General features: G+C 38.8%; 1 protein-coding gene across 1 annotated transcript in view; it reads right to left on the bottom strand.

The window, feature by feature from the left end:
* Positions 1–16,286, bottom strand: part of LOC306773602 (protein O-mannosyl-transferase TMTC2-like) — a 69,666-nt gene extending 53,380 nt beyond the window's left edge. Inside the window, exon 1 of the mRNA XM_079263467.1 lies at positions 15,988–16,286. Coding sequence (XP_079119593.1) covers positions 15,988–16,070 — 83 coding nt within the window. The 5' untranslated portion in view covers positions 16,071–16,286. The remainder of the gene's footprint in view (positions 1–15,987) is intronic.
* Between the last annotated feature and the right edge of the window lie 8,060 nt (positions 16,287–24,346).

The following is a 24,346-nucleotide window of genomic DNA, read 5'->3' as shown; positions in this document are numbered from 1 at the left end:
ATTAATTTGAGTCAGGTATGTTCAAGCAGGGATACATGGAATACCTGCAGGGTTGTGACATTCGAGGACCAGAACTGGAAATCCCTGCCTTAGCCAGTAAAAATGCATACATTATTACAAAAACGTAGGTCCTTACAGCCCAGAAATGATGGTAAAAGAAACCCCTCACTGAATCAGTTCATTATAGCTTATAAAAGAATGTGACTCTTTGATGAACCAAAGATGTAACGGTAGTATAAATCAACTGGGCATACTCACTCTGACATACGCCTCTCCAAGGGTAATAAGAAGTAAGCCATTGTAAAGGGAGTTCTTATACTGTGATTCACCATGATAACAGATAAAAGGGAAAAAAAAAAAGAAAGTTTACGCTTTCAATTAAAAAGTGCTAAAAATATAAATGTGACTACACAAACCATAACATTCATATTAAAAACAACAGCAGTAATTTAATATAGCTGGAATCATCTGATAACTGTATACTATATATAACATATAACTATATATATTTAGGATATTAATTCAGCTAATGAGACGAAAATACAGGCAACAGCAGTGAAGGTAAAATCCTCTGATCATGAAATCTTTTAGTTTTAGGGTCCGGGTTAATATTAATGTGTTTAGCTCACATTTAAGATATTTTCTAGCAGAATCAATTGACCATGAGCAGCATATGACTGATCATAGATCCGTTCAAAGGGTGCCTACAGTTTGACACATTTCTCTGGGAACAGATTATTTAAGTTACCATAGTAACTGCGGGTTACCACGGTGCTGCGGTCACAGGGTCAGTTTTAACTAATCATTTTTATCACGTGTTCCTTACTTTTGTGAGATTTTTCATGTTTTTCATGACTGAATGGATGTAATATACATATAAAACCTTAACAAACCAACTTTTAATATACTGCGTCTCTACTGTTGTAGTTAAAAAAAAAACAAAACAATAATAATCTGTATTTCATTGGGTTAATTGCAAAGCCTTATTGTCCATTTAATTGGCTGATTGATTGCTTCCCATTAGGTGGCTGTACAAAATTCAAGGAGATCTAAAACAATCTCACTTTTGCAACTTCAGCCAAAAAGGAGGCCTAGCTTGCAGCACTATTTCCTGAGTGATGGTGTCAATAAAAGGCTCTGATGAGTCCCCAGCCTGGTAAATCAATTGCTAATAAAGCAAATGCTTTACATTCCCTCAGGGTGTGGGGTGGGCATGGCTTGGTGTGGATTTAGCAGGGTGGCACATCATGATAACTTATTGTGCAACTACAACCGCACTGAGCATTGTTTATAGTTGGCTGAGAATAATGCACACCAAAAACAGAGTGAATGCAACCATATAAATACAAGTAAAAAGAAAAGTCACTGGAGACTGAAGTCAGGGAGTGTGATGGTTCAGTTCAACAAGAAGTTTCCCACCTTCCTGAGCACCACAAAGACCACCAGGAACCTGTGAAAAAGGCAACTGCATGCAGTTTTTATGCCCCACACATCAAGTTTGGAGCCCTTTGTGTTACATTTATAGGTTTTGAGAAATCTCACCCAATAAATACCCCATATACCTAGAGTACAGCACTGGGCCAAACAGCAAGTACAGTTCATTTACACGCTGCAACTCCAGGAGTGCTGGATGCTGAGACTATTAGGATTTTTAAATTCCTTGGCTTTCCCACATATCCAGCACTTATCAGTGAACAGCGGCCAACTGTAGCACCCTCCATCCATCCATCCAGCACTCCTGACAGTAAAATCTAGCCAGAACAACCTCCGGCATGTTACAAAAAAACAAATGAGCAGCCAATCAGTTCTCAATTTTCCATGTAGCGCAGGCTTGACAGTTAATTACAGTGTCTCACTGCAGACGGGTAATTAGGGCGGCCTCCACAAGTCGCCTGCATACACAGTGATAAATGTGACGCTTGATTAAAAATGGTCGGAGAAACAATAAATAAATCAAGGCTGTGTACAGGTTGGGGATATAATTTTAAATGCCAGACAGATGCTGATAAAAGCTTGTTGGAATTTCCATCATTTCACACGGTTGTTCATTTGCTGCTTTTCAATATATTTTGCCATGCAACAGGGCAGCCAGTTTTTATTCAAATTTGATGTTTTTTACACACAAACTAAGAAACAATGTGGGGGAAAAAAAACTTTTGGACACTCTGCAACGATTATTCTGTCATTTATTTAAAAGTAATCACAAACTAAGAGTCACTGGCAAGGATGAAACATCAGGTGCAATCTAATAAAGGCAAAAGCGTCATAAAGAGCAACTGTTTCACTTCAACAGTGTCTTTCTTTTGGCTCTAAAAAGGATTTACCTTTCCTTTCCGTCTTACCTCTGTAATTAATTTCTGCCTTCAACTTCTGCAATCAATCCCACTGGCCCAGTTCCAAAGATGCTGCAAGTGTTGTCACAGTGACCTATAAAAACGTGCTCCTCCAACCACCTAAACTCATCATTGTCAGCCCCTTCTCCGTACACATTAAAATTAAAATAGGGTCCTCCAATCTCAGGTATAAATGCAGCGCCTGGAATTGATTTTTTTTTTTTCTTTTTAATCTACAGGGTTCAGTTTTCCCCTTAGTACAGCAGTTTAATTTGCATGCACATATGCTATAATTCACACTCACACATGCAGAGAACCAGGTAATGGCAAACCCTGACAATACAGACTCTCAACAGTGTTGGAGATCTATGCTATTATCAGGCAACGACAGCATGGCAGACAGTGGCAATGTCCAACTGCGACTACTTTTCTTTGTCATGGAAAAATGTTCCTTTCCAGTGAGAATGCAAAGTACTAAATTGTGTCGGTATAGTTTTGATGGAGGCTACCCAGAACAACTAAGCCTCTGCTCGGGCTTCAAATAAAGTTTTGCTCACTTTTAGTCTGTTGTTGAGTTAATTGCAAGGACAAGTTTAATTGTTGATGACAAATTATCGAGCCAGTGGATGATCTGAGTGCTGCCAGGAGAGCAGCTGGAGAAACAAAGACGCATTCTGTTTCCCCTCAAAAGCTTTCCGGAAAAAGGGGGGGAAAAAAACACTTTAATGCCTCACCAGAATTATTTTCTAATCCAGCCACAACTTTTAAAAAATGCAGCCATTTTAAGAATGTAAAGGATTTGAGTCCATTTATTGTTTGTTCAGACTGGGATGTGAACGCTTTTTTTCTGTTTCAACAGTTTTCAGATTCATATGCAACATTTGTAGTGGCCAAGGAAGCTACACTAACAGACCGTAGAGAGCTGTATCCAATCCAGAAGAGGCCATCCATTCTTCTGCCATGACCAGTTGTTGCATTCCAACATTAGCTTAAAAGAAGCAGCAGCTAAAGAGGGGTGCCACAAGGGCCAACCCAAGCAAAATCAGTCTTCTTTTCAAGGACCAGTGCTAATTATCTGAGATCTTTTCAAATTCTGATCCCTGATCTGTTAAACATGGCTGGTACAACAGGACCATTTGCCTTAATATAACATGGAACCAATCAAGTCCTCTCAAAAAAGCTGACCCAATCTATTTGAGCCTTGATTTAGACAAAGCTTTCTAGTCGTAGTTCAAAAGTACTTTTAAAAAGTACATATCCATTTCTGAAACACATTTAGCAATTCAAATTCCATGACAGACATCATATGCAAACATATGTGACAAAACCATCTAAATTGAGAGCTTGTATGTATAAATTTTAATCAAAATTCAACAAATTTTCAGCAGGTATTCAGAAATTAAGAGCCTTTTCTGAAACACAGAAGGGAACTGCAATATGAAACTGTAAAACAAACCGTAAAACATCATAAAAATACTGCTATTGCTCTGAGATGGAGTAAAGAAACACCCATAAAACAATGTCTCTATGTGATTAAGGTCAAATTTTCTTTTCGCTTTTCAGTGCAAACATAAAATAGAAAGGAAAAGATGTGGAAAGGAATTTAACACTACAAAGGACTGAGATGAAGATTAGCTTAAAGGGGAATTTAGCTTAGCTTAGCTTAACATACAGAGTGAAAACAGGTGGGAAAACGTCTGGTTCTGTCTGCAAGTCATAAATTCTGCCAAAAGACACATCTGAAATTTCGTAATAGGGCTTTATATTTCTTGTACAGGCACAATTTTGACAAAGATCCCACATTTTCTCTGCTTTATGTTACTTCAGACTGAGCATTTTGCTTGGTGGTTTCTGTTAGCAAACTAAGCTACATTAGCCATTGACAAGTGGTACGTTTGTGTTTCCTAAACTACTATAAAAGTTTAATAATTTTTATCCAACTCTCCCACATTTTTGTTGATCAATCATATGATTTAATAGCTAATTAATGAACACAATTTCAACAAATTAGAACAAAGAATAGGTGATAAGAAAAGGACAAATGTCACAGATTCTTTTTGTCACGTTAACTTCCTACCAACTTTATTAAAGTATTGAATTATCTAACAAAATAAATTACCTTGACAGAACAAACTCTTCTTGCTCTGGTCTTCAAGAGCATGTGCAAGCCTTTATGGTCAATGTTTTTGGTGACATCTATCTTGACTGCTATAAACAGAGGTGATGTAAATTAACATTAATGTTCCTTTAGCTCACACTTGTGTGAAAAAAACTGAACACCTCTGAATATCTTCCAGGTAGGAGGCAGCCTATCAGTGATGCAGTTCAAACTCTGCGTTAACAAAAAAAAAAAGTAGATGTCCTTATCAAAAGTACAATTATTTACATTTCAGACTGATCTAAACAAACAAGAAACTGAATTAGGAAGACAACATGGTTGTGGTACATTATCTCCAAAATGTCATAAATCAGTAACTGCATTGTCACAGCTCATCATGGAGGCACTGAAAACTTTAATATCAAAAGGGCACAAATGGAAGAAAAATATACTGATCAATTTATGCGAAAAACACTATTATCAAATGCTAATTGCACAAGCTGTCCAAATTGGCAGATGTAATTAAAAACAACTATTGTATTTCCAACAGCACCCTCAAAGAACGCGTATCATGAGGTTGACTACACAGATTTAAGGGTTTCAGATCTTCTCTGTGAGATTGATGGGCCGACTATGAAATAGTGCTTTAAAGGGCTTTACATTAGGAAAACTGACTTGACCCACAAACTGTGCCTATATAGTGAAACAGAAAAAATGCAACCCACAAAACATATAGATTTACTTGAAACTACAATAGCAAGTCCCTTTTATTACAAATTGTCCTTAGCTATCGCACCATCTTTCTTCCTGTTATAACTTGTGTCATCACTTCTCCAAATAGTTTTCTATTGTATCACAATGTGACACAGCTAAACAACACAGCTGAACTGAGACCTCTACACTTCCCCTATCTGTATTATCTAGTGAGGTTTTCTACTTATAGTAGCTTATCACGAGGAAACAGGAAACGGAGGAAGGTTATCTCCATCGGCAGAGTGCATCAAGTAGACGGGAATGATGCAGCCCTGCTATACTGATTCTAAATCCAGCAAGTGTGATCAGGGAGTGGAAGGATAACAACAAGCCTATCTAAAATCCTCCTATAAGTTTTCATGATGAACTCACAAAGGATCTGCTTCAGACAATCTCTGAACACTTCTCAAAAAGTACATTGACGGCAAACAGCCGTAACACCTCTGAAGTGATCATTCACTGTTGCTTCATCCCAGGACCAAAAGCCATAACCGCACCTTTGAGTAAAGGTAGCGGCGCTGTCATATGATTCCCCCCTGAGCCTTAAATACCTCTAGCTCTCACACCAGCTCCCACACTTTCCCAGCACTCTGAGACTTTTATGAGGTGAAAATCACAAACTGATTTCTCCTTGTGCACACATTGTGTATTCTGCAGTCGGCCCTGTTCTGACCCAAAATTCTTTATGCATATTAGTATATTTTACTAGTTGGGGTAGCCATGCATGAAGATAGAGAGAGTTTGTGTGGTGCTCAGCTCGGGTTCAGTGCCAAGGTTGCCAAGCTAATGAATCTATTGGTTTTGTGAGGCACTTGGCTCTCAGAATAATAATTAAGGCACAGCAGAGTCTCAGCAGCCCATGCTGAGATGAATGGGAGTTTCAGCACAGCTTCAAAAGCATAAAGATTTTTGCCATCATATTGTAGATATTTGCCTAACCAAGCACTTTGAAAACCATTTTCACTTTTTTCAGGAGCAGTTTCACAATTTGGCTCAATGCATGAAGTAATTGTGAGGGAAGGTTTATTACTTCACGCTAACAATAACAGCAGCTTTACATATACACAAACTTTGTGTGTGGGCTTTAGCTGTACCAAATTTGAAAGCAATCAAGAGATCGTAGGTTGTGTTTTAATACCAAACTTTCAACAATAAGTTTGGTAAATGCTTAGTACAACTAATTTCCACCTAAATCCGTTAGAATGCTTGCCGCTGTCTTTCTGTATGGAGTTTGTAAGTTCATGACCCAGTCGGACCTGGCCAACATGCCTTTTCACTTTTTTACCAGGAGTCAGCTGATAAATTATGAAAAAGTAAAAAGTACATTGTATTTCCCTAAATTGAGGTGTTTCCCAAAAATCTAGAACAGCTCGTCAAGAAGCACAGAAGATCGAAGACTTCGAAAAGAAAATATCAAACCACACATGCAATCAACCATGACATCAAATGATTGACGGCAAATATTTGCCTGCATAAAAAGCCAATTTATTGAAGTTGCGGCTAAAAGCCGAGCTCCTGAATGTCAGCATGTGTTTGCTTTTACTTCAATATGAAGCTCTGTTTGGGTGTAATAATGTGAGGTGATTGGTATATTTTGCAGCCTTGACAAAGTCACTTGTTAATTTTATTTTTTTCCATTCTGCTTTGCTATGATGCTGGATAGAACAAGGTGGAATAATTTACTGTATTATGGTGAAATCATTTAGAATTTATATTTCTTTTTAAGTTTGGTAACAAAAGGAGGAGCAAAGAGAAGAGAAATAAATACAACAGACAAATAAAACAGATACTATAAATGATAGAAAACCTAAACAGGAAAAACCATATAGATCTCATAACGGTGGAAACTTTAAAATTCTTGAAAAAATCAGAACCAGATTTATGCAAAATGAAGAAAAACTGCATTGTGAGATCATTAGATCTTCCTTTCCAGACCTAAGTCAGCATGAAGTATGAAAGCAGGTGGAAACTGCTAGGTTCTGTCTGGCAAAAAATAAACATTAAGTGCTATTTATCTACACTAATTGGTTTCAGTGCAAGAAAAATTCAGCACAACTTTGTCAGATCTACTCCCCTAACCATCATCTCACATACTTACGTCTTCCACCAAATCGAAAACAAAAAAAAAAAACCTCTACACACAGATCAAATATCGCACTGACCACAAGTTGAAGGCTGAGACTGATCCATCTACCTGATCAGCATCACCAAGGGAAGCCTGTCAGTGGTTGGTGCGCATGAAAAACTATCCTACATCCAGAAACGACTTTTTTCTGACGACCTGACTGCTGAATGTCAGAACTTCCTTTTTAGATCTGATGCTATGTAGTGAAACATGAGTGCTTTGTCAAGTGTGGCGTGTTTGACTTTCTGTTCTGACAGCTGTTTAAGACTAAAGAGAAAAAAAATCCTCCACACTGAAATTTGATACTCAATGGCTATCGATTACAAAAGACAGAAAGAATAACTGCTCTCGATTCGTGTGATCCCAGCTTGGGTTTGGTTTAGTGTAGGTTGTTTTAAAGGTCCACCTTGTAGTTTAAAGAGAGAAAGTGGATGCCATCTACTAAGTGTAATCCAATGCCACAAAAAGCATCTTGCTTTCAAAGTCACTTTTACTGCTCTGTGGTGGAAATTTAATCCCATGCTGCTGAACACAATTACGAGGAGTCTGAGTTAAGGAAAAGCAAGATAAACAAGCATACAGTTGGAAAGGTTGGACAAATGTTTACGCCTCTTCATCTGCAGCTTGGAGGGTTTCATTTTAAATCTACATAACAAATCTATGGCTTTGGAATGTGTATGTTTCACAGAGCTGGCAAACTTGTAGTCCTGTTGTCTGTGGATACCACTGTTTAGGGATACACATATGTTGAGTATACAGGGAGGGTCATGAAAGAGGTTTGGCGGCTGTTTTTTGGCAGGCTGGTGAGGCGACTGCGGCCTGCGGAGCACAAGGGCCAGCCAAAGGTTAGCAGCCGCCACAACCAGCCTCATGTGACACTGAGATCTAAGAGGACAAGCAGGGACAACCTAAAAATAAACAAACACATTTCTTCTGTGTCTGAGTAGGGGGACCAGAGGTAAGGCTGGTATTATACATTAAACTAATAAACTACACCTCATTAAACTAACCTGTAAAAGAAGACACATTCATTAAAATAGCCAAACTATGGCTAAAACTAACAATTATTTGTATTTTTGATAAGTTATGGTCCATACACTCATTTTAACACATAAAAACATTTACAGCAATACAATGTATTTCAAAGGATATTAGTAAAACAGCATATTTGGTCTATATCTGACTGATATTCAGTGAGTACCAAATAGTTAAAAGCAGGAAAATCCTTATCTGATCTAAAGTATCTGCTCAGATTCAGTGTACACTTTAGCTAGTTTAACACTATGTACCAATATGCTGTTTAAAAGTCAAATTATATGTCTGGAAATTAGCTGGAGGATGAAGTACCTGCCCTGTTTCTAACAGAACGCCTAAATAAACTTCACTGTTAGACTGAATGAACTTACTTGTCCAGCAGAAAGCTGCAACCTCTGTGTCAGTATTGAAGTCCGTCTCACTCATGAACTGTCTTTATATAGTAAGTGCTGCACTGCTCTAAACTAATTTTCTCCCAGTTATGATTCCTTCTTCTTTTCTTTTCTTGGCCATTTTCATCTCCTTCTCATTGAGCTTAAAGAGTATGGACGGTCCTCCTTTTCAATGGAAAACGGCAAGTTGAACGATCCACGGCAGTCTTTGCTCATCCCCTCATAACAACACACAGGTATTCACAGCTGAAACGTGTGAGACTAACAAGTTTGTCCCCTTTTAGCTACCCATTCAGAGATGGTGATGTAACATGGCAGCCTTCTGTTGGGTGCGCCGCCACATATGTATTTATAAATAGCTCATTCTAAGCTGCGAGAACGCTTTCATTTGAATGCAATTGTAATTTGACTTCAGTAAAATATGTATTTATGAAAAAAACACTTGGTTTTTGCTAATGAAAAGCCAAAATTAGTTCACACTGTGCCTTTAAAAATGCAGTTTGAGATGAGCTGTTCAGTTGCACTTCATGAATATACTGTAACAATAATTAACAAAGAAAAAAAAGGTAACAAAAACCTGTATTTGTATAAGAGTAAGGAGTTCTAGACTTCTCAACATCATAGAACTGATATAAAGAGGAGAGAGAGAAAGAAAACCAAAGGCTTCAAATTACAGTTTAGTACATCGACTCCTCCACCCCTCACTCAAATAGAAGCTGATCTAGATTTATTATTCTCAGAGGTTGATACTGATTTCATTATAGATTCATTTGAAGCAAGAAGACTGTTTTCTTCATAAAACTGGCATCACTGGTAATTTGTGCAAGCTGTTTGGACTGAAAGTTGGGTTTAAAAACTGAACAACGCAGCTTGGTACTCCTTGAAATGTGCATGTTCACTGTAAGATTGATCAGCCAGGTACTATGGAAAATGAGAAGCATAAAAGAGTGAAACTTAAGCCCATCTAAGACCCCAATCAAGTATTTCTGTATTATTTATGTATGTATCCAATTTAAGTGTTTTGCCTCTAGAAATTATAAGAGAGACAAGTGGAAGCTAGTCATTTGTGCTGGAGGACCTCCTGGAAGCAAATCTTTCTCTAAAACGCAAATGTGCTGAGATTCAGTGTAACTTTAAAACTTTCAATAGTTTAATAAACTCTCCGAAAGTCAAGATGTAAAACGGTAAAGTTGGCAGACCTTTTAGATGAAGTGAATACAACTTATTACAGTACCTTCTATAAAATGTTCCTGATTCTAATAAAAAAAAAAAAGTACTTACTTGCACATGCCTCATTACCCCTTCATTATGAAAAACAAGCCATGCGTGGCTTCTGTTTGCCAGAAGACCATTTTTCCTGCCACGAGAAGCTGGAGCCTATTACAGTAGATAAAGATGGGTTTTAACATTGCATCCCGTCTTCGGCAGCACTGCTGCCATTTATTTCCTTTAACACCGAACTGGGCACCAACGTAGCGAAATTCTAATTCACCCCATTCAACATATGTGGTTCCTCAAGCATTCATTTGGGGGGCTTGAAAGCTGTTTGAAAGCCACAATATCTGCAGAGTTAACCACAAAGCGCTTATGTTGACTGAATCTGCTAGTAATCAAAATGAGATTTTTTGCTCCCGCCTTCCTATTGTTTCAGTGATCGTCTGAGTCATCCACCCTGAATCTAAGGAGACCCACAGATGGCAAAAACAAGACTTCAATGGCAACACTTCTTATACCCAGAGAGGAAAAACACATGGTAATGCTTTAACACACTGGGATAGTGCATAGATGGTGACGCATCACCAGACGACTTTTTACCACCAAACCACACTTTTCATGAGGTCTGCCTCCTTCTCCTCAAAGACACAAAATCCTTTATGTACACAAAACTTGTTTAAAGCCTGTTGCCTCAAAACCTATCTCAAATTACTATTCATAAACACTTTCCCCATCAGTTATCCTCACCACACGGTTCATTTTAATTCTATCTCGAGGCAATTTATGATTGGAGTAAAAAACTCCTCCCAACAAACCAATGGCGTCTCACCTCAGCCGTATTAATTCACACAATTCACTCTGAGAATTTGCTCTTTCATTTCATTAGCCTACTTATTGCCTCAATATTTATCTGCTTTGAGCATATACTGTAATCCAAACAGCCTCAATACAACTAGAGCGTATGTATAATTGCTCCACAAAAGGCACTGGTGTTCCTGGCAATATTTACTACATTAGCCTGAAACTGATAACACTGAGCACTGGGAGTGCAAATCACAATTATAATTAAAAGAAATTAAATAATCAGGTGTTAAATACCTGTTTTATGTTATGAAATGTATGCAGCAGTGTACTAATAAAAAGAATTACACTATTCCACACAATTAGTCTATTCATATTAAACTTGCTAGCTAGCTTACTAATGGAAAAGGCTAGTGGAAAGTTATTCTGTGTATCTTAACTGTATTAAAAGAAAAAGAAACAGGTATCCTGACATTACTTTTTTGTAAACAAAATTACTAAAGGCTTAATTTTAATGTTTAACTTGGATTTTTTTTCTATTACAAAGTGTATTTGAATTAGCTAAGTTAAAAGCTAATTTTCAAGGTAGCTAGCTTCTCTAGTTTGCAAGCCACAAATTAATGTTGAATGTAAAACTATGCTGAGGTCCTTAAAAGTCTGGTTAAAACATGAACACTAAAAACCAAATATAAATCACTTTAAGCCATTATCATTTTGTTTCTTAGAAACCATAAGCTATGCAAGAGCAAACTCAATTTCACAAAATCATGTGCCTTTCAAAATGTTTCATGTACTTTGTTCTTTGTTTAACTATAAAAAGAAGTAGCCTAAAAATCTTTTAGAACACATATAATGGAAATTAATGTGGTTGCCAACCCCTTGATTGTGGGAAAAATGAAACAAGAGTGAACCATTATTACACTGGATTGACTAAAACAACCAAGCCGATGCTGTTGCCTAAAGCTCCACTAATGAATGATGGCCAAGTGATAATCATGAATCAAAACAATGAGTTAGAAATCCATAGCTGACCAGTGAACATCCATCTTCAGTCACATAGAAAACTAGCAATGCCAATAAAGTGAATTGTGTGTACAAACGTACCACCCCTCCATGCTTTATATATCCTTAATTGTGGAGTTATTTCCAAAAAGACCAGCAGCATACTGACCAGAGGGGGCTATAACAGACTAATGAGTCAGTTATTAGTATAACAAACTAATGACTTCGAAAAACTATTCAATAAAAACATCATGAAAGAAGATGTTTATTTTCAAAAAGAAAACTTTTAGAGTGTGATTTGTTCAGGTTAAGACAATTCCAGCACTTTCTCTTCTTTTAACTCTGTTTGAGTCTCCACCAGCTCCACACCAGCAGCGTATTCCAAGCTAGGTACTAACTCAAAAGCTTACAAGAGTGATGAAACTAAATGCCTCTGAAACAATATTGTAAAATGAAATTAGTGACAAGCAAAGCTTAGATCTTGTAGCTTTGGCATTGTGAGTGGGCATCTTTACTGGAACTCTGCTGGGCAAAAGTATTCACAGCTGTTAAGTGAAGTGATGCAATTACTTTCTAAAGCTTAGAAACTGCATAAAAACTATGAAAACTGTACTCCTGTTTTATGCTGATTGGATTTACTGCTTCACTTATGTCAAGTAACTGTTGGTATAAGCATATGTGCATTCCTGCAACAACAATGCTCTTGACTTAAATGACTACGTACATTGTTGCTATAAAGATTTATGCATATGTCAACAGAAGACTGTAGACATATATGACAATAAAAGGGAAGCATAAAAAGGTTTTTCTTAGATTTCTTGGATTGGATTGAATTCTTTACACACATAAATTCCAGTTATATTTGTAGATTTGCCAGGGTGTGAAGCAATGTGTGAACAATTAACATACATAAAGGAAAAATATAATAACCTGTCCTGTCAAAACACTGATTTTGATCTTGATTAAAGGGCACTTCTTAGACAAAATCTCATCTTGATGCACTTACGAGTAAACCTCAAAAACCAAACTAAAATGGAACAGACGCTGCAACCAGCAACTTCTAAGATGATCCATTTTCATAGCGCTGCTTCTCTGAAGTCACTACTCTGTCACCTTTTGTAGCACGTAATTGTTTACATACATGCTTTACAGTTAATACAAAAGCATTGTGATGTCCCAGTTATTAAATTTCTATTTTAAAACTTCTCCAGATGAAAAACGCCTGCTGGTCTGAGATGAAGAGGGAAGATATTTTCACAAGAATCCCCTTGGGAAAAAGTAATGCAATTCTGAGTTGAGCTGTAACTGTGGGTTTGTGACGCTACTGGGGTCACAGATGTTTCTGAAGACATGACTCTGAATCTGGAAAGCCATTTATAAGACGCGTTTCATTTCACCAGCATTGCTTCCTTTAACTCGTTTTTTTCCCGCTTTATTTTGTGTATTCTAGGTTTCCCTGAAAGGACAAATACTCTCCCTCTGAGTTCATTTGTTAAAAGTATGGCATTGGCTAAAACAAACACAACTTAAATCCATTGTTAACCTGTCAAAAATCTTACTGATGTGTATTTAAAGGAGCATTCAAAGGCTAAAGCAAATCTATTTTCCAATATATGACCGCAACTGTCAAGCAAACAATCTAACAAAAACATCAGCACTATGATCGAACTGCTCAAATTATAATAAAAGGTCTGCTTCTACATTTGGCTAAACACAAGAAAAGCTTGACTGTAAACCAGCAGACCATGTCTTGATTTCTTCTGCTCAGATCAAAAAACGGCCTGGCCCAAGTCCTCTCTATGCTCCCGTAAAACCTAGTCGTTTCACACGCAGAGGCTTTTCATTGGGATTACGGTTGGCCAAAAGAGCGTTTGGCCAGGCCCAGAGCAATGCCCAGGAAAAACACTTGACATGATTGAATAAGCAGAGACCCGCCAGAACATCCCCACAACTTCAAGTGCCTGCATCAGGACTTATTTGCTTCACCATTTTGTCTAGGACACTGAGAACTGCATGGGACATGAAACAAGGATTTGACTGTAGAGTGAAAGGTCAGATAAGATCATCTCAACTCTTGGCAATGGACAAATGGAGAAAAACAAGTGGGTTTAAAAGCAAGTCGGTCATTTTTGGATAACTACAGGGTAGAAAGATTGGTTGAACTCTCTTCCACTTCAATCTGTCCCTTGCCCTAACCTTTAACTCATAACTCTCCTGAAATCCCTGAGGGAAGAGACAGAGAGTGCACAACTCTTGACCCTAAGAGGGGACCTTGTTTGATGAATGACTACGGAAGGTCAGACCTCTGATTGGTATTCAGCCTCCTTCGTCCGAGAGCACTGAACCAAAACACCAGTGTCTGTCCCCTAGAGTGTAAATTACCATGGTGACTTTGATAGATACAGAGCGTTGGCGGATTCTGAACTTTCTCTGAGGGGATGGAGAGTGTGTGTAGGCAGAGGCGGGGGCATAGCAGCACCCCAGGTAATCTGTCACCGACCAGCTTTCTGACAACCCCCGCAGAGTCGTGCAGACGGAGCTGATGGATGCATAACCTCTGGGCGTTTTAACGGGGATATTCGCTGAGGTGTGATGTAACCGAAGACGGCATTGGGAGCTCTCTTCCACCTCCATTCCACCTCCTTTGGCTCCACACACACTTTCACCGGGGTCAACAAAGGTGCATAATAGTAAAACAGGGGAATATTTGACCTTTAAGGGGTGTCTAGAGATGCTAACCAGACAGCTTCCTCTGACTGAGCCTTGGACGAATAAGGGAGGCAACCTGTTCACCGTCTGTTCATACATCTAATCCAAAGAAAAATCTATCACATACGTTGTGTATAAGTACTTTCGACCCAAGATTTAAAGCTAGATAGTGGAAGACAAGTTTATTTTCATTTTGACAACAAAACCCCCCTTTTATCCCTATACTCAGTCTTCCAAGTCGATGAAGAACTAGCTGTCCTGATGTTCTCCGAAAATCGAGCCCAGCTGTGATGGGACTATTACTGGAGATATGCATGAATGATGGTTATGCTCCCAAAAACACATGCAGGACTTGTGTACTACCCTCTGAATATTGCCAGCAAGTTTTATTCTTTTTCATAGCTTGTCATGTAGTCTAATCTCAGTTGGTTGTGGATTATATTTACACATTAAGAAACAGTCTTTACCACTAATTCTCAACCTTTCCTGTCTTCAACTATAGAGAACTCTACTTTTGGTACTATTTCTTTTAATATTTTCTCTTTTGAGTGATCTGGGGAAAAAAAAAAAGAGAAACGTGTCAAATGATAATCCACTGAATGGAAGATAATTCAATTATTATGACATTAATGAAAACAAATCCATATTCCAATGGATTTTTAGTTGTATTTCTACTTTATATTACAGAAAACCAAACATATTTGGGCTTATGGTTGTTTATCAGATCATCTAAAGAAACCTTGATGGACACTTTCAATTATTTTCAGACATTATTGTCTAAATAAGTGGATCAGAAGTGATCACATTTGTGATTCCCATGTTCCAAAAATGACAACAGAAATACCTTGATAGTGATTAAAGATTCAAGTCCTGTTTTGTTCACCTTTACCTCTCATCATGTGCTTGGCCCTTCACAATCAGAACATGTTGATGTTTTTTAGCAGCACTCTTCAAAAATACCTTACTCCAGCTTTAAATTAGCTTTATTCCCCAGAGTGAGGGCCATTGTTAAAACAAGCACAAGTACTTCATCAGCACAAAGAGCATCAGAGACGCTTCATGCGCAGCAGGCAGCAAAAACCAGCCTTCTCTATCTCACTTCTAAAAGCGTTGAACTTCACCTACTCAGCTGGGACTGACAGAAATATCATGCACTTTCACAAATGAAAGTGTTTCTGATGATGAAGGGCATCTTTTGCAGAGCTATAAATCAACATGACAAAGAAAAATAAAAGAGAACTTCTATTTAAAAATTTAAATAAATAAACCCAACACTGCAGGTTCACCCAATTCAGCAATATTACTTTAATTGGCGTTAGCACACTCCCCTTTCCTTGCCTTTGTGCCTCCAATGAAAGCCGACAAACAAGCAGTGATTTATTACAGTAAACGGACAAAAGCGCGTGTAAGCAAACGTGCAGGCGCATGCAGCGAGCCGCCCCCCCATGTCTCCGTGTGGGGACGACAAGTGGACGGAGATGTTGCTGGCAGCGGCACTGCTGCGCTCTGCGGACAGAAACCTACCTGTCATCGTAGCAGAAATCTGCGTCCAGCGTGTTCAGATAGAGACCCACAGCCACGGCGGTGCACACCAGCTCCGTGATCATCTCTCAAAGCCGAAGTGGAAGAGAAACCGGGATAGAAATAAGCAGGATTCACGTCCCCCTCTTCTGTCTCTCCCCCTCCCCTTCTCTCTGAAGTCTCTGTTATTGTGCTCTAAATTCAGCCGCTCGGCAGCACGGCTCTCCAGCCAACGCGGGGCATTGCCCGTGTCACGCAGAGTGAGGGAAAGTTTGCCATGTCCCCTCTAGCCCATCGCAGGGACACACACCGGTCGGGGCTGCTGGAGCAGAGGCGACGCTACCGCCGGGTCCGGCTCGGAGCTCTGCGCACATCTATGCTGCGGTGCCCTCAGTGTGCGCATCGCTCTGCTTTTGGCACTGGAGAGACTGGAGAGGGGAAGGCGCGTGTGGTTTTCAGCTAGACTGAGCATGCGCGTTTTGGGCTTTGCTCTGATGGAGTGTTTGAAAGAGCTGGTTGCATGGGTTGCTGGTGCTGGAGTCAGGAGAGGAGGCTGTGGAGCAGGAAGGAAAATGGAAATCTGTCTGGAATAAAATAATAGCAACGGACAGTTTCCATGGCAACGGCTTATTTTGACTGCGGGCTGATTAATTTACATTTATACAGATGATTACAAAGAATACATTTCTGAGTGTAGCCTATATGTGTGTGTGTGTGTGTGTGTGTGTGTGTGTGTGTGTGTGTGTGTGTGTGTGTGTGTGTGTATCCTTACAGTGGTTGTGACTTCTGTTTATCTTGAGGTTTTGGTTCATGTATGTGTTGCCCCATTGTGTCTTTGTGTCATTTGATGTCAGCAGTTTTATATTTTTTGTTTCCCCCCCCACTCTGTAATTTGGTGAGTCTTTGTTGTAATTTGAGGCTCTTTGTATTTCTTTGCTACCATTTGCATGTTTTAGATCATTTCGTTTCTCTTTCCAGTAAATTTAGATTTTACAGCCTTCTGTCTTGGCCTCATTTTTTTGTGCCTGCTTTTTTTTTTTTTTTTTTTTTTTTTTTTTTTTTTTTTATAAAAAGCTGCATTTTTGTTTTCATATTCCTCTTTTTTGGTTACTTACCCTCTTTAGTTAGTCATTTAATGTCTTTTTGTCATTTACATTCCTACAGTGGTGTCTCTAAAGCAGCTTTGTTTGTCCTAGTGAATATTTTGCTCATTTTTTGTCATTTTGTACCTCATTATAATTAGTAAGTAGGCTATGCATATTTTTTTTTATTTCCAGTCTGTTTTTTATGCCACATCTCTGTGTGGTAATGGTTTATATTTATCTGCAAGTTTTGCATGTTTTTGATAATTGCTTTCATCAGTTGCAATCATTTCATTTCTTTTAAACTGCACTTCTGAGGCTTCGGGTCCCCTGACCACATTTTTTCCTGTGCCTAAAATAACCCTTTCATGTATTTTATGTAACGTCACATCTTGTGTCACAGTATTGCAACAACTTGAAAAAGAAAGTTATTTATGTAATATGACAATAATATCCCTTATTTGGCCACATGCATCTTCTGAGATGTTTAGACAACATCCCATTACGGCAATAAATTCATGAGCCAACCAAATATATTTAGTAATAAATCTCCTGAGGTATAAAGCAGACCCTTATACATAAAAATGTATAAGGGTTTAAAGCCACGGGCACCTTCTCTTGATAATCAATTTACATTAAATATTGAGAAGCATAACATGAGGATGTATCCCGCTGAAGGTTTCACATTTAACTCATTCTTACCCTAAATTAAAAATATTGATTAATTTCCTCTCACCCACCCCCTGCGGTATCTGTGGACAGGCTAAACAGAGCAAGAGTAGCGGGTGTGATCGATGAACTGCTGCACTTCACCCTATGGCGAGTTATGCGTATGGGCACCGGTTTGGAAATGTGCAGCCTGGTCCCGCTGACTACCAGCTGGACCAACGCCTGTTCCACAGTTGGAGCTCCAAGAGGATAAACGCACTGCCGAACAGCAGAGAAAAGAAAACAGATGGTTGGAGAAGCATGTATGGAGCATAACAGCATTGGCTTCCAATGGCTGAGACAGTGACAAAGTATTGCAGCCCTAGGACAGAGAGTCATTTGTAACACTGACCCTGATTCAGAACAGAACTTGACCTCGACCTCGTGGAACCTGTTGGATAATTCAGAAGGGAAGCCTGCTGTGTTTTTTGTGCCTGTGGTGCTTCTTCTTCTTCTGCAGCATTCGTCAGAGTCTGGAGGGAACAAATTACAATCGCTGGGTCGGTTTGTCCCTTCCTTTCAACACTTCATCTGTAAAACAACCTAAAAACACGGCTTCTGTTGTTGCTTACAGGAGAATGGTTGCTAAAGACCAGTACAACGTGTAGTCAGATAAATCTATACTCACAGTCAAATACAGAGATGAAAACCGTCCCTTTAGTCTCGCCCATGGAGACAAGGTTGATGTGTCTGGCAACAGCCTGCTTGAGTGATTAAGGGATTAGTGAGGAGAAATCAGGAAAAATATTCATGTGGAGAATATAAACAGGCTCAGGGCCAGACAAACACACGACAGGAAAAAAGTGTTTACTCTGTTTGACTGATTATGTCCCATGTCCTCACTATGGAGACGTCCAATGAACTTATAGCTGACTTTTTACTTAGAAACAGGCAACAACCTCAAAGAAAAACATCCATTTTACATTTCATGCAGCTCTAATGGGTCACTGAGGGTCTAAGTACCGTTGGACGGACAGGAATCGTGTGTGTTTGTCACTTTTCATTTCTGTATTGCAAAAAAGTCAGAATGTTTGTCCCATTTAACGACTTTCTTATTAAAGCCTGTAATCTAAAACTCATGGGATATTTCATTTAAAACACATTTTGTTTTGCTCATGAACAAAGTTCCTCACATATTTGATTTGTGTCCAGCTTATTTTTTTTTCCCCCTCAAGGATATTTTCAGCATGAAAACATACATGCTTTTTAAATATTAGCAGCCATTTTGTTCAGCTTTAGGACTCAAAACTTTGTGCAACATGGGAAAACAAAGAGCAAGCAAGAAAAAAAAAAGCTATCAGCACCTTTAAAACCCATGGAAATTTTGCTGAATTAGCTTGCCAGGCACGAGCCCAAGGACCCTTGGAGTCAGGTGGGCCTTGTCTTAGCCTTAACATATAATATATATCCCAGAAAGTAATCGAAAACAATTGAGATGAAGCAGATGTTTAGTTTAGTTAAGTTTATTAAGGATCCCCATTAGCTGTAGCAAGCTAGCAAGCTACAGCTAATCGGCCCAGCACAATTATAATGTAAAAACAAAAACTTGTAAAAAGTTACACAGCACATCAAGATTTCAGTTCAGTCCTGGAAAACAAGTTATTTACATACTCAAAATCATCTTTTTACATCCATTAAACACATAAGTACCTACATAAGTAAATGCATGCATGTAATGTCCATTCATATTACATCCTATTATGTAAACTATTCATTTACAAAAAATGTGCTTACTTATAATTGGCTATCAACCTATATATTTGATTTTTTTATAATACAAATCTTCTAGTACACCTCTATCCACATTCTCAATTAGTTTACTCAATTACATATTCATTTGTATTTATTATACTTTTATCACCAAACCCTTATAATTACGATTTATTTAAATACCTGTACTTTTGAAAAATAGTCTTTTAAAAAGTTTTTTTGTATCAGCGAAAGAAGTAAAACAACAACAAATCTCAGTAAGAGATGCAGAAAATGTGACACGCTTTGGCTAAGTTTGGGTGGTAAATTTAAAAAGACACACAAAACAGCCTAAATAGGATTTAAATATTTAATACTAGTTGGAAGAGAGGAACAAAAAGAATATTGGGCCACAAAAATAACAATAACCCAAATCTAAAACAAAATAATCACAGATAAGCATAAATGAATGCCCAAAAAACAACAGCTAAGAAAAGAAAGTTGTTGCAAATGGGACAAATATCCAACAAAAGGCACAAAACAACTATAAAAAGATGTAAAAAACATCATGAGTCACATGATGTCGACTAAAATTTGTGCAATCCTCAAAATGAGACGTGGTTCGAGAAAAAAACAATCAAAACTCGACGCAAACAAATAAAATTCTGACTACTAATTACTCAGGCGTAAAATGGCATCAAAGAAACAACAAGAAGGAACAAGATGTGGTCAATTATAGCTGTAAAAATTCACCTTTAGGCGTCAGAACGGACTTACAAAACAACAAAACACCACAAGAAGCACAAAAAGATGAAAAAATAATCAAAGTGGCACAAACTGATGCAAAACATCTGCAATAGGCAGCGTGGCAGACATAAACAAAACTGAAAAATCTGCATGGCTTGTGTCTGTTGTTTTAGTTCAGGGCGTCTTTCCATGTTTGTTTTTCATAATCTATTAGTTATTTAAGTCATTAAAAAGTATGCTACGTGTTATATCTGCCAGCCATATGTAAAATCTGCAACATGCCTCAAGCATGAAACAAAACAGGACAGTCTTCTTATTACCAGGCGGGCTTTGCACCTCCAGCCGTACAAAGCAAGCGATGGTAATTTCCACATGCTGTTCACTCCGGAACCACCGCCTCTTCACCCCTGCAGATAAACATCACACAGGAAACAGACAATCACAGCTGGAAGGGGCAGGCCCAGGCTGTGCACTGACAGAAATGGATGCTATTAATATTAACAGCAATCTAAAATCAGAATCCACCCTTGTTTTTGAAGCATCAGCGTGGGTGCCCCCTCCTAAATCAGAAATCTGATTTTTGTCTTGATTAAGCAGGATGATTGTTTGGGTTTGGAGCTGATTTAAGAAGAAGAAGGAAGAAGGTAGGTTTGACTGTAATTGTTTTTTTTTTTAATGCTACTAAAAAACAACTGAAAAATGCATGACAGAAAAAAGCTCACATCCATTTTTAATCTGAGCCGTACTCTATTTCAACATGGAGTATGCAAAGGTAAATAGGTCACGCTCGTGCTCGACTTCAGTACAAGGCTGACTGATCTTAATTTCAAGATTTTTATTCCGGCCTTGTTGAGAAAAGCGTGCGAGTGTTTTCAGCCTAGTGGCCCTCATCACAGCAAATGTTCCACTTCAGTTTCCTTCTGTCACATCCATTAAACAGTTTGTACCAACATGTTGTGGCTGTCACAATGGAAAATGTGTTTTACAGATGAATTCTGCATTCGGGTTCTCAAAACATGACAAAGAACATTACCTTTTTAGAAACATGTCCGTAAAATTGGCAAAACAAAGTAGTTTGAATTAAATATTTATTTTAGCTATATTTCTTTTTGCTTCATTATATTGATTATGTTGACGTCATTGGATGTACCAGGAGAACGGACAGATCGGATGGAAAGATTCTCAGAGGGGATGACATTTCTGTTGAAAATATGCAAAGTCTGCGTTTCTCATTGAACGCAGCAGATGTCCATTCTCAGCCACGCAGTTCCTGTCTGCAACACCATTTGAGCCTCATAGTCCGGCATTTACACAGTCTGACGTGCCTGTTTACACTTCCCCAGATGCATCTGTGACAGGTGTAAAATGAATTTCGTCCGGCTGCATCTTCAGGGAATAAACTTGACGGGGAAAACAATGATTTTAATGCTAAATAATCTGGCTGACTTCTCACGCATCTGAGAGCAGGATGATGGCACCCCAAGTGCCTCTCTCTTTCTCTCTCTCTAATGACTGTCTGTCCAAACATCCTCTGAAAAGTCCCACTTTCAGTTCGGGCATCTAAAACAAGACGACGTGACGAACACAGAGGAAATGAGGTTGAGAGTAGAGACCATTAAAAGCAGCTCGCCATCACTTCCTGACATTTAACAAATGATCACTTTAAGTACCCTCCTTTTCCTCATTTTTCAGCGGTGTTTATGGCTGATAAAGCGGCCACTTCCCTTTTTAAGTGTATCCCTTACTTACTTTAGTTCTTGGACAAAGATTCGGTCTTTCCATTCACAAGATCCTGTAAGTCATGTATTTGAGATGTGAATTCAGAGCAAAGTCTGATGAAGATTCAGCTTTGAAAATGATAAATGTTCAGTCAGCCAGAGAGGCTCTGAAAAGATTTTCTGGGGAAGAAAGAGTAGCAGGAGCTTGCATTCAAACACCACCGTGAGAACCAGTGATCAAAGCTGCAAGTCGAAGTGTTGACACACTCCCCGTACTTCCCCTCTGCTTCCTTTCATTCCTACCTTGCAGTGAAAAGTCATCGGAGGTGGGAATGCCGGCTTCATGCTGACTATTTGTGTCTTTGAGCAATCACAACATCCTGAACCCCTTCTTCCTGTCCTCTTAAGTGTAAAAACATGAAATTGGAGTTTAGCTTCCCGTCCTCCTGAAGTCGCTTCACACGTGTGGCCTTCAGTTGTGTAACGTATCCCTGCCTATGTGGACACATGAAAGCCACCGCACTGTCCCAGGATGAGTGTTTATACACACACCTGTGAGCAAGCATGCGTGCAAGCATCAAGGACGAGGCAGGTCGAGAGGACATGACTCACTTGGCCACAGCAAAACCAAGCAGTGTTTAAATCCCAAACGAGACTCATTGCCGTCTTTGTTTTGCTTGCATCTGTGTCAGTCAGGCCACAGCGGCTGGCTGATGGACCAAACTATGCTGCTGCTGCATCCAAACATGCCCCAGACACGGCCAAGAGACACATCGTTTGTCTTTACTGGGATAAAAATAAAGCCCTGGGACAGTTTTGTTGTGGCAATGTTGAGAAGTCTACTGTATGAATGGCCTGCAGATGTGCAGGATGCTGCAGCTACAGGGACAAATTGTCATAAATGCTGGTGGAGGTGTGGATCCAAATGCAGGAGAACGGAGCCAGAGATGCAGAACTTAGAGGTTTTAATCACAGAATAAACTGAAGGCAGGACTCAGCAGGGAAACATGGTTAAACACACACAATGATCCAGCCATTAGAGACAGAAACCAAGCCGTGTACACACACACACAAACAGCACGAGACACACGTGGAATGACTTAACTAATGAGTCCAGGTGAGCTAATGAACGGGAAAGCAAAACAGGAAACTGGACATCAGGGAACTAAACCAGGAAAACTACAAACTAAAACAGGAAACTAGAAACTAAAGAGAACACAAAACATCACATCCTGACACAAATACGAGAAGCGGTGGAGGACGTGAAGGGAAGAGATGCTGTGTGATGCACACCGAGGGAAATTACAGCACATCCTGATCCTTTATTTTAATCTACGAAGTCCAGAGTTTCTTAAAACTGTTGGTCTGTTGTTCACATCAACATCTGCTGATGCTGAATGAACTTAAAATTATCTTCAGCCTGTTTAAACTCCTTACTGAAATGTGATTGAGCAGGATTTTGCTGACATTAGTAAGAACTTCCCTGAAAACATCTGGATGGAAGCATATGTAGCTCCAGAACCTGCATACACCAATCAGCTTTAAGTTATGCATAGGTATGATGTTAACCCCCATGTCATCAAGAGAGATGACTTTAACCTTTAATATTGGACTTTATAACTTGTCAATACTTTTATTTTTCTATATTATCAAAACGGTTCACTCATTAAACTTTTAAACCAGGTCATGCCAGAGACTATTGGTGTCTGAGTCCCTCAGAGCTCTGTTCTTGCCACATATTCTACCTCTGGGACCAAATATTTAGCTATATCTCATGTCAAACTTATGCTGATGATATTAGTTGTGTGTTAAAAACTGTCACAGGCAGATGCCAGGAAGTAGACAACTGATAATAACCTCATGTTAAACACAGATAAGACAGTATATCTAATCGTGGTGCTTGAAAGAGTGATTGCACAGCTTGGGATGCAGTTTTGCCATGGCAACTTGGACCCGAAATAAGCTTTTGAGGCTTCTCTGTCAAATTTGAGTGGTGTGTTTTATAAGCTGATGTCATTAACATGTTATTCCAACAGCTGATATGAAAACAACTTAAAAAAGTAGAGGAATATTTCAAAATAAAGAAGGCTTTCATCAAAGTTTAAATTGAGCATGATGATTATTTCCTAGTATTTAAAGTAACAGTATATAACCTCCAACATTTAAACTCAAGGCTTCTGACTTGTTTTGGTGTACACTGACATTTCTTTTGTACATTCCTGGAACTGTTTTTGTCCTGCAGTATTCTGAGAAAACTTCACTTCACAACTTCTTTTTCTAACATGGAGCCTCTCATGACAGGTGCATTTTGCTTTACAGTTCCACACTCTAGGACTGCATATAGTAACACTACCAATGGTGAAACACGCAAAATGGCTGATTCAGCACATTATTTCAAGGCCAGAGAGAGAAGAAAAA

Source organism: Telmatherina bonti (genome assembly GCF_933228915.1).
Source record: "Telmatherina bonti genome assembly, chromosome: 23".
Classification (NCBI taxonomy): domain Eukaryota; kingdom Metazoa; phylum Chordata; class Actinopteri; order Atheriniformes; family Telmatherinidae; genus Telmatherina; species Telmatherina bonti.
Note: the sequence above shows the minus strand (reverse complement) of the source record. Positions and strands in the feature narration are given on the sequence as shown.